The sequence below is a fragment of the Grammomys surdaster genome, unplaced genomic scaffold (genome assembly GCF_004785775.1).
Source record: "Grammomys surdaster isolate TR1022 unplaced genomic scaffold, NIH_TR_1.0 124282, whole genome shotgun sequence".
NCBI classification, from domain to species: domain Eukaryota; kingdom Metazoa; phylum Chordata; class Mammalia; order Rodentia; family Muridae; genus Grammomys; species Grammomys surdaster.
The window spans coordinates 37,796-55,349 of record NW_021619330.1 but is presented as its reverse complement, the minus strand read 5'-3'; the positions used below and the strand labels follow the sequence as shown (position 1 = coordinate 55,349).

At 42.5% G+C, this 17,554-nt stretch overlaps 1 protein-coding gene across 1 annotated transcript in view; it reads left to right on the top strand.

The window, feature by feature from the left end:
* Positions 1 to 3,461: 3,461 nt before the first annotated feature.
* The window catches only part of LOC114636489 (cilia- and flagella-associated protein 44), a gene marked incomplete at its 5' end in the record, with an annotated part of 21,082 nt that continues 6,989 nt past the window's right edge, over positions 3,462 to 17,554 (top strand). Inside the window, 5 exons of the mRNA XM_028784560.1 lie at positions 3,462 to 3,639; positions 4,789 to 5,292; positions 8,829 to 9,032; positions 13,405 to 13,600; positions 14,801 to 14,911. Of these exons, the coding sequence (XP_028640393.1) occupies positions 3,462 to 3,639; positions 4,789 to 5,292; positions 8,829 to 9,032; positions 13,405 to 13,600; positions 14,801 to 14,911 (1,193 nt within the window). The remainder of the gene's footprint in view (positions 3,640 to 4,788; positions 5,293 to 8,828; positions 9,033 to 13,404; positions 13,601 to 14,800; positions 14,912 to 17,554) is intronic.

Below are 17,554 nucleotides of genomic sequence, written 5' to 3'. Positions count from 1 at the left end.
TTGTTTTGTGCATTTGATGCTTTGATTATTATGTGACAGGAGGAATTTCTTTTCTGGTCTAGTCTATTTGGCGTTCTGTAGGCTTCTTGTTTGTTCGTGGACATCTCTTTCTTTAGGTTAGGGAAGTTTTCCTCTATAATTTTGTTGAAGATATTTACTGGCACTTTATGTTGGGAATCTTCACTCTCGTCTATACCTATTATCCTTAGGTTTGATTTTCTCATTGTGTCCTGGATTTCCAGGATGGTTTGGGTTAGGAGCTTTTTGTATTTTGCATTTTCTGTGACAGTTGTGTCAATGTTTTCTTTTTTTTCTTTTTTCTTTTTTCTTTTTCTTTTATTTATTTATTTATTTACTTACTTATTTATTTATTTATTTATTTATTTTTTGGTCTTTCGAGACAGGGTTTCTCTGTGTAGCCCTGGCTGTCCTGGAACTCACTCTGTAGACCAGGCTGGCCTCGAACTCAGAAATCCACCTGTCTCTGCCTCCCAAGTGCTGGGATTAAATGCATGCGCCACCACCGCCCGGCGAATGTTTTCTATAGTGTCTTCTGCACATGAAATTCTCTCTTCTATCTCTTATATTCTGTTGGTGATACTTGCATCTACGACTCTTGATTTCCTTCCTAGGTTTTCTATCTCCAGGGTAGTCTCCCTTTGAGATTTCTTTATTGTTTCTACTTCCATTTTTAGATCCTGGATGATTTTGTTTAATTCCTTCACCTGTTTGGTTGTATTTTCTTACAGTTCTTAAGGGATTTTTGTGTTTCCTCTTTAAGGGCTTCTACCTGTTTACATGTGTTCTCCTGTACTTCTTTAAGGAAGTTATTTATGTCCTTCTTAAAGTCCTCTATCATCATCATGAGAAGTGATTTTAATTCTGAATCCTGCTTTTCCAGTGTGATGGGGTGTCCAGGGCTTGCTACGGTGAGAGAACTAGGTTCTGATGATGCCAGGTAACTTTGGTTTCTGTTGCTTATGTTCTTGTACTTGCCTTTCACCATCTAGTTACCTCTAGTGCTACTTGCACTCACTGTCTCTGACTGGAGCCTGTCTTTCCAGTTATCTTGCTTGTGTCAGAACTCCTCAGAGTCCAGATGTCTCTGTGATCCTGTGATCCTGAGCTCCCACTGCTCTAAGTGCAGTGGTTCCTCCAGGATGGCTCAGGATATGGTGTCTTCACAGGAGCAGACCAGCTAGATGTCTGCCTCAGCCAAAAGGACCCAGCCAGGGGCAGAAGGGGAGTAGTATTCCAGAGGGGCGGGGTTTGGGTGGCTGATGGGTCCTGAGCACCTCAGGCTCCCAGTTATAGCTCTGGGGCATAGGGTAGTGGGAGAGGGTTCTTACCCACTGTTTTGAGTGCAGTGTTTCCTCTAGGATGGCTTAGGATATGGTGTCTTCATGGGAGCAGACCAGCTAGGTGTCTGCCCTAGCCTAAAGGCTGGTGGATATTTGTTTTTGTCTAGATTGTCACTGTGGGCTGGCTCTTTGGGTTTTGTTTCAGTCACTTGCCTTTAGTTTGGGGGAGTGGCTAATTAATATCTTATTTTTCTTGGCCATTCTAGCTTATCATTTACCAATCTTATTAACATTTTAAAAAACTTAACTTTTGCTCAAGAGTATTAAAATAATTGCCTACTTCCTGCATTTCTGATTTTAAAAATTATGTTCTTTCTTGTCTTGTTTTTAGCATTAATTGGGTGTTTCTTTCTTCTTACAATGTAAAGTACATTAGCTTTGATTCTGTACTTTTTTTCTTTCCTAGCATAAACCTGTAAAGTATAAATTTTCTTGTAAGCATGAGCTTAATCATGTTTCATATCTGCCTATTGTCATTCAGTACAAAAAGTTCTGATGAGCCCTGGGGATTTCTTCCCTCGCATCTGTTTCATTTAAATGTTTGCTGTTTGGTTTTCAAATGTTTGAGATTTTTAAAATTAGATTTTTGGTTAGAATTCTTATTTCATTTCTCATCATCATAGAAAGCAATTATGTTAGGTCTGCTGAAACCTAGGATATGGTGCTACATTCTGTCTTGAAGTTCATTGTGTGCTTGTTAAATGTGTGCTTTCTGGCATTGCCGGGTACAGTCCTCTGTGAGAGTAAACTGAGGCAAGATGGTTGATAATGTTGTTCAGGTCTCCTTGGGCAGGGTTGCTCTTAATATGGCCAGTAGTCAATGAAGGCATTCAGCTGGGGAGCAGAGTTTTTCCTAGATGTGCATAAACTGTCAGCAGTGTTCATCAGCAGCTCTCTGGTAATTGTATGTTTCCAATGATCTGTGCTTTGCCAAGCCCAAACCTGTTTTGCATTACAAGTGTTTTGACTAGTACTCATCCACAACATTAAAAACAGCCCCATAGATTTCTAACCATGTTATCTCATTTAGCTCCATATTCTTTCTGTGAAAGGCCTAGCTACTTTGGTTTCTCTATCTCCTCAACTCGTGAGCTTGTTGGGTTATTTTTTGGTCAGGAAGACTCTGATCCTACTTACTCTGTAATCTAGTAATCTCTGCCATGCAGAAAACCGGGAACTAGAACTACATCACTTTAATTCTGTAAGGAATTGGTTTTCTATTACCTGTATTCTGTGTCTCATGATGATGCTTACATGTTTGAGTGTAGCTGTTTCATATATTTTTGGTTCAGTTTTCTAGTTGCTTACATCATGATGACAGTTATGGTATGGGCCCCATTTTTTCTGTTCTCTGCCCCTCCTCTTCCTTTTCATCCCCTGTGACCATTCTACCCTTTAAAAACAACAGTCCTTCTTTTGGGTGCAGAGCTACATGTGTGAATAATTATCAAGGAGTCCAAGATCACATGGGGTTTCTCTGCTAGTTCACACCACATGTCCCTGGAGGGCTTTTCTCTTAAAGAAAGTGCTGACTGCTGGCCAGAAGCACACACTCATTCCAACTGGCAGATTGGAATTGTGGTGGAGTGTTGGAAATTCCCAGTTAAAGGCCTTGTAAGCTATACTCAAAGATACCTTAGAGCACCCTAAGCCAGGAGCAGTTTCCAAGTTTTGTCTTGGTATGAAAGTTGTCACCAATTTGTCTGTGTGGAGATAGGAAAGCTGAGATGCTCCCATTTACATTCCACCCCTGAAGGTTACCAAAAATACATCTAGTGTTCCAGTTTACTCTCTGCACCTGTTCCCTTGAGGTTCTACCAAGAAAATATTTTTGAAGCCCCCTCCTGAGGCATTCTAGGCCATAGCTTTTTCTAGTCTTATTTATTGGTTAATATAATTTCTTCTTTTTGTCCTGTATTCCCAAGCTGTATCACTATAACTGGCTTCCTAATAGCTTTCCATCCTATCTTCAGTTTCTCTGATGACTCAGCATTGCTTTCTGTACCTCCCAAAAGTTGTTTCCATGGAGTTCTGGGAGGAGGGGCAAGTGTACATGTAGAGTCCATTGTTACATTCGTGTCTCTGCTACGTCTCTGACAGTTACAAGAGCAAGCCTGATGATGACTACGAAGATCCCAAAGATGTTCAGGCTATCAAAGAAGCCCAGACATTCATGGGGGATTTCAATCTGAAGACAGCTCCAGACTACAAGATACCTGAGCACATGAGAATAAATGCAGCCAAGAAGGAGGAGGAACTCGGGTTCCTTGACTCGATGGTACTTAACACTCAGACTCCATGACCATGAAAAGCATCCTGTTGTTAAGTAGAGTCTGTTCAACCCCATTTATTTCTCTGATCCACACATGCATATAGATACAGACATTTAGAGCTGAAGGCAATTTTTGTAGGAGTCTAGAATACATCCTCTTTTTATAAAAGATGAGACAGAGACCCAGAGAGAGCAAGAGATTTGTCTATGAGTGTTACCAGCTCATATATCAGAACCAACCTTCATGTTGATTATATGGCTCCATGCCACTTTTATGGGGAAAGTCCTATACTGTTTCATGTATGTTTTTGAACTTCTGAAATTTAATGGAATCTTTGGTAGATTTGTTTTCTGACTGCTGCAGACCATTAAACAGTTAGAACAAATGTCATCATTTAATCTTTTCTTTACAGGACTACTTGAAAAAGTGCATTTGGTCTTTAAAAAAACTATTTTCATGTGGAATAATGCTTCGTCTAGTTCTCAGCCTCATTGCACACAGTGGCTGTTGTGCTTTTAGGCTCTGGGAGATACTTACAGGACAAAGTATGTAGCGAGAAACCCATGGCTGTATACAGTACTGGTGCAGGCGTGCTTTGGCTCAAATAAGTAGAGGGAAGAAAACCCACAGAAAGATGTCATGGTATGCTGTGTGATCCTGATGTTTAGGATCGTGACCACAAAGGAGTAAACAGTAAACAGTGGCAAAAATACAGAATGAGAACAGGATGACTTATAGTTAAGTCCTACGTGGGCAGCCAAAGTGAACCTAAAAAAAAAAAATCCAAATTTCCATCTTGGAAAGGAGCTAGTTAATGCCATCCTCTCCCATAGCAGAGTCCAGCTAAACATAGTGTCCAGCTAAACAGATGTCTCCTGAGAGACTTCCATGAAGAGGTTGAAGGACAGGAAACCCAACTTTGCAAACCAGCAGAAGGGACCAATGGGAAAAAGAGAAAGGGTTCCAGAGGTCAGATACAGGCTGGCTGTAGTCTTCATGAGTGACACCTGAAGCCAGAGGAAAGCATCACTGAGTGGTTGGGACAGAGATGTTCACTTTTCCCTGGTCTTGCCAGTCCAAAGATAAATGGTAAATAACCATTCGAGACTGCCCTCTGTAAGAAGGCTGTGATGTTCCCACCCTCTCTGTTTCAGGCCCATGGAAAGAAGAGGTACATGAACAAGTGCATCCTTTCCCTTCGAGATCTCAAGTTGGCCGTCATTGAGGAAATCCAGTGCCTGGTACAAGAACTGAAGAACATTCAGTCTTCCATCCCAGCGTCCAAGCACATGCCCATTCCCCAGGTCCCACAGATATATCCAGAAGAAGTCCCAGAACGGAGATTCCAGTATGACGAGGAAACACTCTTGAGATTTAAGAGAAAGCAGAAGAAACGGCAGGATGAAAAGAGCAGCAGCAAGCAGTCGGGATCCGGGGGCTCAACCGGAGGAGGGCTAGGGTTCCTCAAACTGTCCTCGGGAAAAGAGGGAGAAGTGACAACGAGAGACTCTCTGTCTCGGTCGTCCAAGGCATCAGCGCTCCTGGAGCTTCCAAAGCAAACCGAGTTTGAGAAGGTGGAGCCAGGTGACGTGGAACTGGAGATTATGAAGAGAGACGAGGTTAAACACTTGTACATGCAACAGTTTTTGTGCAACAGGGTAAGAGGCAAAGCCACCCCTCTATGTAAAGCCGAAAGAATGAATAGTGAGAGAATTCGGTCTGGCTTATGATTGATTGATTGATTTCAGATTTCTCCGCATTAACCTTTTCTCCAAGTGCTGACCAGCTCATTATTCACTGATGGCTTGGCTTTCTCTCCCCGTGCCCCCTCCCCTGGCCCCCACTGGTTTTCTAAATAAGTTTTGGGCTTTCTGAAGAATGCTGGAGCTTTGTATCCTTTTTTCCTACAGGGCAACACATCAGAAGACACTTGCAACTCAATTAAGTCACGGTAAAGGGAACTGGAAGGACAGCCTTGAGAGGATAAATAGAATGTCTCTCTCTGTCTTTCTATCTCTCTGGTCTCACTTTGTAGCTCAGGTTGGTCTAAAATTCACCAAGTAGCCCGAACTGGCCTCAAAGTTGTGGCTAATCCTCCTGCTTCAGGCTTTCAGCTACCTGGATGCAGTAAGGCTGGCTGACGGTGAAGGAAGAGGCTGGAGAGCTACAGGGAGCACTTTTGCAGGGTGAAGCTGAAAAGAACTGACCACCGCGTCAGTGGTGGAAAGTGGTCACCATGCTGGCCCATCCACTCTTCTTTTTTTAATGTATGGATTGCTCCAGTAGGAGGGAGTGTCTGTGGGTGTGACTGGATTCAAAACTATTCTAGAACTGAAACGACAGGTGCTGTTATTTTCAGGGAAACCAGAACCAGTCTTTGGATGAGAAGTGCAGGGTACAGTTTAACCACGGAAGGAAAGAACCTTTCCTGGATAGTTTCCTGTGACCAGACATAAACAAGGAGCACTTTCCTCAGTTCTTTTCAGCTTCACCCTGCAAAAGTGCTCCCTGTAGCTCCTCAGCCGCCGCCTCCATCATCAGACATACTGCACCCAGGCCTGTTTTCCCACTAGGCCTGCCTCCCAGGCTCTCTTTTTACCACAGTTTCATATCAGAGCCTTTTCCTTTACCCCTTGTAATTGCGACGACTGCCTTTCAGAGCTGGGATCACTCAAAGCAAGACCAGTCCAAGCCGGCTCCAGCATCTTCCACACACACACCCTCTCCTTGTTTCCGGACTCCATTGCAGTCAGCACCTTTACGTTTTACACTTGTCTTCGTGATGTTTCATGTGTGTTAGCTTTGTCTTACTGGGTAGAGTTTACAGTCCTTCAGATAAGGGTCATATCTCTTCCCTCTTCTGTTTCCCTCATGATGTCTAGACATAAGGCACGGCAGACACATAGTAGATGTTCTTTCACAAGCTTTGCTATAATCACATTAATTTACTGATTTTATTAATGTAACAAACGTCTGTTGACCATGCCACATGCAGAGACTTAATAGCCGGGTAGTGGGAACACAGCAGTGCTAAAAACAAAACAAAAAACCAAAAACCAACAACAACAACAACAACAACAAAAAACCAACCCCCCCCCAAAAAAAAAACCACCCTCACAAACCTAGCAAGCTATCTGCTACGAGAGCCAACAGAACAGGGATAACCTGTACAGACCCACAGACCCCTGTGGTCCGGTTTCAGAATGGCTTTTTGAGAAAGAAAATGTCCTCCTGCCCTTATTGAATAAGCATAAAAGGAAGCCCAAATATGCACTCTATAACCACACTTACTTAAAAGTTTGGGGTTCTTTTTTTTTCTTTTCTTTGGGTTGATTTCTGAATTTTAGCACTCTAAAATTCTCTAACAATTTGACCACCACAAACCCGAAGACATCTTACTGTTCACTATCCTCTAGTAGGGGACTTCACACACACCAAGTTTTTGACAGTCAAGACTTCCTGTAATGTACAACCCAACAAATAACATCCAGTGGTTTTCTGTCCCCCACTGTGCAAGCTTCCTTGGGGCCATCATTAGTCACATTCCCTCTTAGGCTTTTCACTAATGCTGCCATGAGTAGGTAGAGCTGTGGCCAATCAGAGTTCACATGAGGATATATAGCTCCTTGGCCATAGCGAATAAGGTCCAGGCCAGGAGTCAGGACTTGGACTTTGGAGTTGGGACTTGGATTTCTGTTCCACCTTTTATATTAAGGTAGCCTTGAAACAAGAACAATCACCTTAACCTCATTTTTCATTTGTAAAATGTGACAGTTGAACAGTTTCTTGTGACTTTATTGTTGTGTTTACCTATGTAAAAATATTTTCCATTCTTTATAGATTTTTATTCTTCTCTCACATATTACATCCTCACCACAGTGTCCCTCTCTCCACTCCTCCCAGTCCCTCCTCCTCCATCCCTTCTTTCTCAGATCAACTCCTCTTCTGTTTCCCTTCAAAAGAACAAATAAATAAAAACAGGCTGCCCAGGGATATCCACCAAACATTTCCTAACAAGATACAGCAAGACTGGGCACAGACCCTCATATCACTGGTGGATGAGGCAACCCAGTAGGAAGAAAAGGGTCCCAAACACAGGCAAAAGAGTCAGAGCCACCCCCTGTTCCCACTGTTGGGAGTTCCACAAGAACATCACCTATACAACCATGAGGCATGCAAATGCTCAGACCCATCTAAGGTCAATGATTGTCACTTTGGTTTTTGTGAGCCCCTATGAGCTCTGCTTAGTTGATTCTGTGGGCTGTGTTCTCATGTTATACTTGACCCCTCTGGCTCCTAAGGCCCACCTAACCTCCCACTCTCCACCTCTGATCCCATCTTCTTCAGGGTTCCCTTGCTTCTTAGTTAGGGTTTCTATTGCTATGAAGAGACACTGTGACTAAGGCAACTCTTATGAAGGAAGACATTTAAATGGGGCTGGCTGACAGTTTCAGAGGTTTAATCCATTATCATGGTGACAACATAGCAGCCTACAGGCAGATATGGTGCTGGAGAGGGAGCTGAGAGTTCTACATCTTGATCTGAAGGCAATCAGAAGGAGACTCTAATTCCACACTGGGTGGAGCTTGAGTGTAGACACCTAAAATCCCACTCCCACAGTGACACTTCCTCCAACAAGGCCACACTGCTTACTAGTGCCACTCCTCATGGGCCAAGCATTCAAATACATGAGTCTATGGGGAGCAAACATATTCAACCCACTACACCCTGGCTCTGCCTAGTGTTTGGCTGTGAGTCTCTGCATCTGTTCCCATTGTTCATCCATTGCTGGTGATGCCCCTCTGATGACAACTGGGCTTGGGCTTGCCACCTATCTACATTTTCAATTTTTTTTTAAATAAAGCAGTTAAGAGTAATGTTTATTTAGACTTACTATGAGAAAACATTGAAAACGGGTTAAAGAATATATATATATATATATATATATGATGTCACTGAACAATGGCTTAATCAATAGTGATACAGTAGCTTAAAGGACTGCATTATAGAATTCCCATCACTGAGCTATGCAAATTTAATGCCACTCATAAGTGAGTTTTTATGAGCATATAATTATATCTCTAGTGAAAATATATAATGAGAAATATTTTAGATACATTAGTACTGTTGGACAGTTTGAAAAAGAACATTTGCTTTTTAACTTACATATCCTCAAATCTCTTTTCTACCTCAGATCAAAGAACTGACTGTCACTTTTGATGCAGAACTTCATCTTCTAAGACACCGGAAACTGAAGCTAGATACTAAGATGAAATTATCGGACCTACACCATGTCACCTTATTTCAAGAAATGCTTCTCCTCAAGAATTTTGAAAAACAGGAAAATATTCTTCAAGAGAGAGTTAATTCCTTAGACAAAGAGGAGCAAGACATGCAAGTAAGAACAGGCTGGATCCTGGTTGACTGTTCTCCTTACTTTGGGAAGATTAATTTGATTCTCCAGAACCAGTGTAAAGAGCTAGGCACAACAGCCCATGTCTGTAATCCAAGTCCAGGAGGCAGAAAAAAGGGGGGGTCTGTGGATCTTGCTGGTCAGCCAATCTAAGCCAAGTTGGCAAGCTTCAGGTTCAATGAGACATGCTGTCTCAGAAAAACAAGACAGAGAAGGCTAGCAAGATAGGTCAGTGGATAAAGGTGCTTGCCAACAAGTCTGATGACCTGAGTTCAGCTCTTCAATTCATTCACTAGAGCAGTGGTTCTCAACCTTCCCAATGCTGTAACCCTTTAACACAGTTCCTTGTGTCGCGGTAACCCCCAACCATAAAATTGTTTTTGTTGCTACTTCATAACTATAATTGTGCCACTGTTATGAATTGTAATGGAAATATTTTTTGGAGACAGAATTTTGCTCAAGGGGTTGTGACCCACAGGTTGAGAACCACTGCACTAAATGGAGTGAGCCGACTCTCAAAAGATGTTTTCTTGACCATATATGCCCTGTGGTACAGGTATACGCACACATGTGTACATATGCACACACACACACACACACACACACAAATTCTCGTACACTCACATGTGCGAGAGACATTTAAAAATAATAAAGCAGAAGATGATTAAGGAAAACACAACGTCCATCTCTATCTTCTACATGTGTGAATACATGTACCCCTGCAGACATATGAACATACACTCACACAAAATCTGGGAACTATATATGAGATGAAACATATTGGTCTTTCTGTTACTAGCTTCATTTGGTTAAGATAATTATATCCTGTTTCAACCATTTTTCTGCAAATGATATAGCTTGGTTTTTGTAAGAACATTTCTATTTTTTATTTGTTGACAATTTCACACACTCATATAATGTATCTTTATGATTTCCACCCTTAAGCTCCTTCCTTCCAGCCCCTAGCCCCTCCAAACTAACCTTATTCCTCCTCCTCCTCCTCCTCCTCCTCCTCCTCCTCCTCCCCCCTTCCCATCAGAGAATGGACACCCTACCAATGACCACACCCAAAGAAAAATTACTCTGTCTCCCTCAGCATCCTTCTATTTTACATAACTCCTTTCCTAAACTTGGGACATCATGAGCACATCCGTATCCTAGATAGAATGTTGACTGCCTTGATTTTGCCCAGGTCTTACACAAGTAATCATAGCTACAGTGAAGTCATGAGTGTAATGACTATGCCATGTCTAACAGATAGCATTTCACAGGACTCCCCTGATCCTCTGGGTCTTACATTCCTTTTATCCCTCTTCTGCATTATCCCCGAAAGCTTGGGGCAGGAGTGGTATAGTTGTCCCATTTAGGCACTCAACGATCACCCATCCTTAGTATTTTGGCCAGGTATGAGTCTCTGCATGAACAGCTGCCCACCTCAAAAACAAGCTTCCCTCTTCCAAGGTAGAGATCAGCACCATTCTACGAACATAATCAGAGATGTTTAGAAGTCTATTTGACAATATGCCCATTTAGCAAAACAACAGTAATAGGTTCCTCTTAGGGTCTATACTCTCCCCAGTTTTTGTCCAGGTTCATAAAGCCAGGGATGGATCCTTTCCTGTGGAGCAGACCTCAACTGGGATCAGAAAGCAGAAGGACGCACCTGTAACTGTCATGTCACTATTGTACCAGCTGGCACACACAGCCTGGAAGGGTGATAGTCTAGCAGGATATTCTAGCAGGTGGAGTAAGAGTGTTGACGATTTGCATCTCCCTATGGCTTGCAAACCCCTCCAGCACTTGGAAAGGTAGCCAACAGAGAGGAAGTTCCGAGGTCAGTCGCAGCTTGAGTTTTCCATGTTGTGCAACAAAAGTTCGTGGTGTCTATGGCAATAGGGTCCTACCATATTGTTATAGGGGCCAGCTAAAAGCATTGGCCTGCTTTGTTTTGGTAGTCTCTGGGTCCTTCCTGTCCAATAACTTATAGGGATATCTTACATCCGGTATGATTTTCAGGCCTTAGACTGATGTGTCAATCTATTTAGCGTTGACTTTTGGGCAAAGTGAAAGATAAGGACTTAATTTCATTTATATATATATATCACCATTTGCTGATGATACTATCTTTTCTTTAATGTGTGATTTTGACATTTTTGTCAAAATGAGGTGGCTATAATTATGTAGACTTATATCTAGTCTTCTATTCTGTTCTATTAATCTGTATGCCCAATTTTTATTGTTTATTTTATTTATTCACATTTCAAATGTTATCCCCCTTCTTATTTTTTCTCTCCACAACCCCTCAAATCCCTCCCCTCTCCCCCTGCCTCAATGAGGGTGCTCCCTTACCCACTTACCCACCCACTCCTGCCTCACCACTCTAGCATTCCTCTATGCTGGGTCATCGGGCCTCCACAGGACCAAGGGGACTCCTCTCCCATTGATGCCAGAAAAGACCATCCTCTGCTACATATCCATCTGGAGCCATGGGTCTCCATATGTGTACTCTGTGGTTGGTGATATAGTCCCTGGGGGATTTGGGAGGTCTGGTTGGTTGATATTGTTGTTCTTCCTATGGGGTTGCAAACCCCTTTAGCTCCTTCAGTCTTTGCCCTAACTCCTCACCATGCTCAGTCCAATGTTTGCCTGCATTCATCCATATCCTTATTGGTCAGGCTCTGGCAGAGCCACTCAAGGGACAGCTATACCAGGCTTCTGTCAGCAAGCTCTTCTTGGTGTGTTCAATTTTTTGAGAGTACTAAGCTGTGTTGTTGCTGTTACAGGTTTTGCGGCTGTTGTTGTTTTCTGTGACTCTAACTTGAAATATGGCATGGTGTTTCCTCCAGCAGAATTATTTTTGCATACAATTGCTATGGCTGTCAGGATAGTTCATACTTCCTATGATTTTTAAGATTTCTATTTCTGTGAAGAATGTCATCAGAATTTTGTTTAGGATTCCATTGATCTGTAGACTGCTTCTGGGGAGTAAGAACGGGGATACACATGCTGTTATCTACTTTGAAAAGAAAGAAAGATCAATCTGGGTAAAACAGCAGGGAAGGAAAAAGTAGGGATCTAGTAGGGTCTTCAGAGTTCAGAGATTGTTAAGTCTCTAGAAGATTATAATCGTGAAGGAAAAAAGATAAGGGGATAAAGATGACAGAGAGAACTCTAAGGCTAAGAGGTGTATGAGACATGGGTGGAAAATATAGTAAAAAGCACACAGCAGTCCTCAAACCTAACTGAGCAGCATACAAACAGATTAGGATGATGGTGTTATAGAGACAAGGGTTGTGGGTGAGAAGAGAGGTAAAAAAAAAAAAATAGGTTGTCAGGTCATCTAAGAGTCCCAAGTCTCAGGAAGTGAAACCCTGCCTACCAGGCTGGCCTGTGTTCTTTGGGAAAAGAGGGTTGGGGTGGGGCAAGGGACGAATAATGGAAGAACAAAGGAGGAAGGAAGGAGGGAGAGAAGGTTAACCTGGCACTGAGCATTAGATACAGGGCAGAGGTGGAGGGGGTACGTGTAAAGGAAAGAGAAGAATGGGCACAGAATCGAATTACTGGCTACAGCTTCTGCTCCGGTGGCAGTCTTTCTGGGGCCTCCAAAGGCCTGTCAAGGCCCTGGGTGTGGTGCTGGCTTTACTCCCAGGTGATTCTGCAGAGAGAGGTCAGGTTTCAAACGCTGTCACTCTGAGAAGTCCTTTTTGACTTTGAGGCTCATGTCTGGTCACAGATACTGCTCCCATCAGTGGGCAATCAATCAATCCTTCATGGGTTAAGATGGAGATGTTGGTCAGTCTTCTGGGATGGGCATTCAGAAATTCAGCTATGAATGCTGGCCCTGTGCCATGTTAGATGCACCGCTTCAAACCTGTGATTACATTTCTCTGTAGGCTCCATTTTATCTGACTGTCAGTAAAAATTCTAATCTGACTAGGTGATGGTGGCACACGCCTTTAATCCCACTACTAAGGAGACAGAAGCAATCGGATCTGTGTGAGTTCAAGACCAGCCTGGTCTACAGAGCAAGTTCCAGGATACCCAGGGCTACATAGAAAAGCCCTGACTCAAAAAAACCAACAAACAGAAAACCAAATGAAACCAAACCAAAATTCCAATTTGTTTCATTTAGATTTTTTTTGACAAAGGTGAACATTCCAAAGATACTGAACTTGAGTGATAGTTTTAAAGAATATAAATTTAATCAAATAAACAGTTCTAGAAACATCAGTAGATTTCTATTAAGAAGCTCAAAATATCTGTTAGTCTCTAGCTTTGCATCAGAATGAGTGTTGTACTCTGAAGCCAGCTTGTTAGAAACATTATGTATCATATGTTCCTCCCTCCCTCCCTTTAGTGGAAAATAAATGAAACTCTTAAAGAGATGGAAGAGAAAAAGAATGAAATCACCAAACTCCAGGATCAGGAAAAGGCTCTCTACACTGGCTTCCAGGCAGCCCTGGGAGAAAACAATAAATTTGCAAACTTCCTCATGAAGGTCCTGAAGAAGAAGATTAAGCGGGCAAAGAAGAAGGAAGTTGAAGGAGACGCTGGTTGGTGTTCTTCCCTCACTTGCTACTCCATTTCTTCTCATCAGCACTAACAAGAGACATAACCGAGCTTTCTGTCTGGTGCGGTTCTCACCTACTACTGCACAGGCAATGCAGAAGTATGGTAGGGACTAAAGAGCAGGGGCTATAAACTGACAGGGTGTGTTTGAAGAACTGGAGTGTGAGTCCATTTGTGTGGTGTATGTGTGTGTGTACTTGCCTGTGTGCACATATATGTGTGTACTAAAGTGTGTGTGCTTGTGTATACTGCATGCATGTGTATGTATGAGTGTGTACATGTGCATGCACATGTATGTGTATAGTTGAGTGAGTGGTTTGTGGTGGACGCATGTATGTATATATGTGTGTGTGTATGTGTGTCTATGTGCCTGGAACAGAAATAGAGGCCTGTAACCCTGGTTTCTCAGTTGGTTGAAATGGGTACAAGTTTGGTCTGTTGGACAATTTAGCAAAGCCCTAGCATGTGGAAGGCCATAGTTAAAAATAAATGAGTGAATGAAAAAATAAATCACAAAAGTATAAGGTCTGCCTCTTGTGTTTAATTTGAAGTTCCATAACACATGAATTTATGATGTGTGGTGTATAGACATTCCCAAGATATTTTAAGAGCAAAATGGGACATGCTAAAGGAGTCTGTAATCACTTATCTTGAGGATAATATTCAGACATTTGTATATTTTATAAAAATGCCACATACAACATAACAATGGAAAGTTGCTCATGATCCTTGCTAAAGAGCGATCACATAGACTATCCAACTGGCTGCTAAATGACGTTTTGGGGTGGGGAGAAGGTAGAATTCAACTCTGGATGCAAGGATAAATGATAGCCTCTAACAGAAGAGCAAGGGACTGGCCAGTAGATAGGAAATTACTAACAGATAAGGTAATGCTTTGCTGAAATCGAACAGAATGTTCACAGAAGGCAGACCAGAGGGATAAGCTTTTAGGGGAAGGGGAGACTGGAGGATTTTGTCAGCTGGGGAGAGTGCAGGTTCACTAAGCTACCATAGCAGCACTCTTGCTATGACTGGATTCAACGAGTTGAAGACAGGACAAATGATATATCTTTAATGATTTTAAGCTGTTCCCACTGTGTCTTTTCCCCGAGTAGCTGACTGATGGGAAACCCTGTATTTGGTGCTGTAGGATCTGTTCTCCTAATAATATCTTCTCGCCTTAGACGAGGATGAAGAGAGTGAGGAGTCGAGTGAAGAGGAGTCCAGCCTGGAGAGCGACGAGGACGAGTCCGGATCTGAAGATGACGTTTTCGATGATTCGATCTGCCCAACAAGTAAGTTGGGCAAAGCCACGTGTTCTCGGTGTAGTGGGAATCTGAGCTATCAACACAGAGGTGGTCCTCCTCTATTTATGAGCTCTCTGGCAATAAAATTTAAGAAGAGAATAGTTTTAAATGTATGAAGCCTACAAGCACTTTGGGAGGGATTTTTGGGGAAATTATCATCATCATTATCCAGTCCTCTGGACAGGTTACAGGTTTTAGTAATAAAAAGCAATGTATGGAAACCAACTGCTGATTCAGAGATATTATAAACTATGTAGCAAATTTTAATTTTTTAATTTTATAGGTAAATGGCAAATTTTACTTTATATATACACACACACAGACATGTACATACATGCATACACATATACTCACACTACAATATTTTCTTTTAGACAAACTCAAAATTTTAACTGCAAATCTGTAAGGACAATCCATATTGGCTTCCTGGAAATTGTTGTTAATTTTTTTAAAACTAGTAAGACTATCCCAGAGCCATTAGGCCAACATGCTTATAATCTTTGTAAGTCAACAGTTCAGTGGAGAAAATTCATTCCATTTGGTTTATCAGTTGTTTTAATTTTGAGGACAAGAGTCCTCAAAAAAAATTTTAATTATGTGTATGAGTATGTGTATATGAATGAAGATACTCACAGAGGCTAAAGGCAGGAGAGCCCTCAGGAACTAGAGATGCATGTGGTTGTGAGCTTCCTGACACAGATACTAGTGACTGAATCTGGGTTCTCTGAAAGAGCATTTATGAACTCTTAACCACTGAGATATCTCTCCAGTGCAAAGATAAGAATTTTATTTAAAAATTCACAGTGCTTAGGAGTAGGATAAAACTTTGTAATTCACCTTGTTACAATACAGTGTGATTAAAGAGCTTGAATATCACACAGCCAGTCTAATGGCTGAGCTGGGCTGAAACTAGGGCTCCTCAATCCCACTTGGCTACCCTGTTTTGTGGTTGGGGGTTGGTGGTAAAACTTAAGCCCTTATCCATGCTAGGCTAACATTGTGTCACTGCACTACGTTCCCAGCCAATAGGTTTTTGAGACTGAGTCTTACTATGTAGCATAGCCTGGCCTTAAACTTGCAGTCCTTCCTTCCCCATCTCTCTATTGCTAGGATTACAGACAAGTGCCACCTACACACAGTTCTATGTCGATATTCTAATTTCACGTTTTTATCTATTCTTCAGTGTATACATGTGGCCTTAGTGTAACACAGCCCAAATAAAAGCATGCACTTAAAGCCCATTGAATCACATGCACAGTACACCCTATCACCTCCCTGAAGGACAGTTTTCCTCCTTCATTATAAACCATCCTATAAAATGAGGACTGTAGAGGGCCGTCGGCCACAGTCGACCGGGTTCACCTAAAGAGAGGCTGGGAAGGGACAGGAGGGTGGGAAGAGATGAAGCCAGGACAAAGGTTTCTGATCGAGGCTCAATGCTTTAATGTTCAACTTTCAATTTAAAGGGGATAGCCCACCCCCACCCCCAGAGTTCCTTCTTGCTTCAGCCGGCTGGGGGTGAGCGGAAACCATCCTGCTGGAGGTGAGAGGAATCCATAGGTAATTGCAGGCCGGAGATGTCTATTCTTCTCAGCTCGTGTACCAGGCTACAGGCAGACAGAAAGGCGCCAAGGCCAAAGCAAGCACTGCCTCCACCAAGGGCAGGAAATGCCCAGGCCATACCTCCAGAGTCCAATTGTTTGGTCTATTGTGGTAAACAAGGTCTCATCTCTTAGGCCTGCTCAAGACTGGGGGAAGGGCACAGTTCCCCTTTTTTAGTTTTATAAGATATGAGCAGTGCCAGCAGCTGGATGGGTTATAATAGAGGACAATTGGGGACTCAGAGATGGCTCATTGACTAAAATGTTTGCCAAAGAAGTGTGAGGACCTGAGTTTGGGTCCCCAGAACCCACATAAAGCTGGGCAGGGTAGCAATAACATGAGAACCCCAGAGACTCAAAGGCCAGTTAGCCTAGTGAATTTACTAGCAAACAAGGAAGAAGGCATTGTTGTGTGACAAAACTTTTCCTGTGGAGATGCAGCACATTCGTCTTCTAACCCCAGATAGGGAACCTACCTAAGTATAGATACCACCATAGTCCAATTTGGTGAACCAATGAGTTATATTGGAATTACTTACAGGAATATGAGTGAGGGGTTACTTACAGGAATAGAAATGACTCAAAGACAGCTCCAGCACCAAGGCCCACCATAGCATGAGTGACAACTCACAAAACCTGGGAACTTGGAGCACACTGTGCAGCTGGCAGGCAGCTCAACAGATTGGAGGGTGTCTCTTCCAAGTGACCCTGGTCTAAACCTCTTCCAGGCAGCTCAACTGGCTTCTGCTTCTTCCAGACCAATTCTTTGGAGCTTGGGTTGTCTGAGAACCTAAGCTGCAGTTCAGCTTCTGTACTCTGGCAGGGAGGGATTTAGTGAATCTTGTCAGTTTCAGGGATTTCTTGAAGCTATCTAGAGTTGTTTACCTTGCTGCTTAAGGAGCTTCCCTGGAGGGTAGAATGTTTCAGTCTTGGAAGAAACTATTACATAACACAATGACTCTGAGGTTGCTCTCTGACCTCCAACACACACACACACACACACACACACACACACACACACACACACACA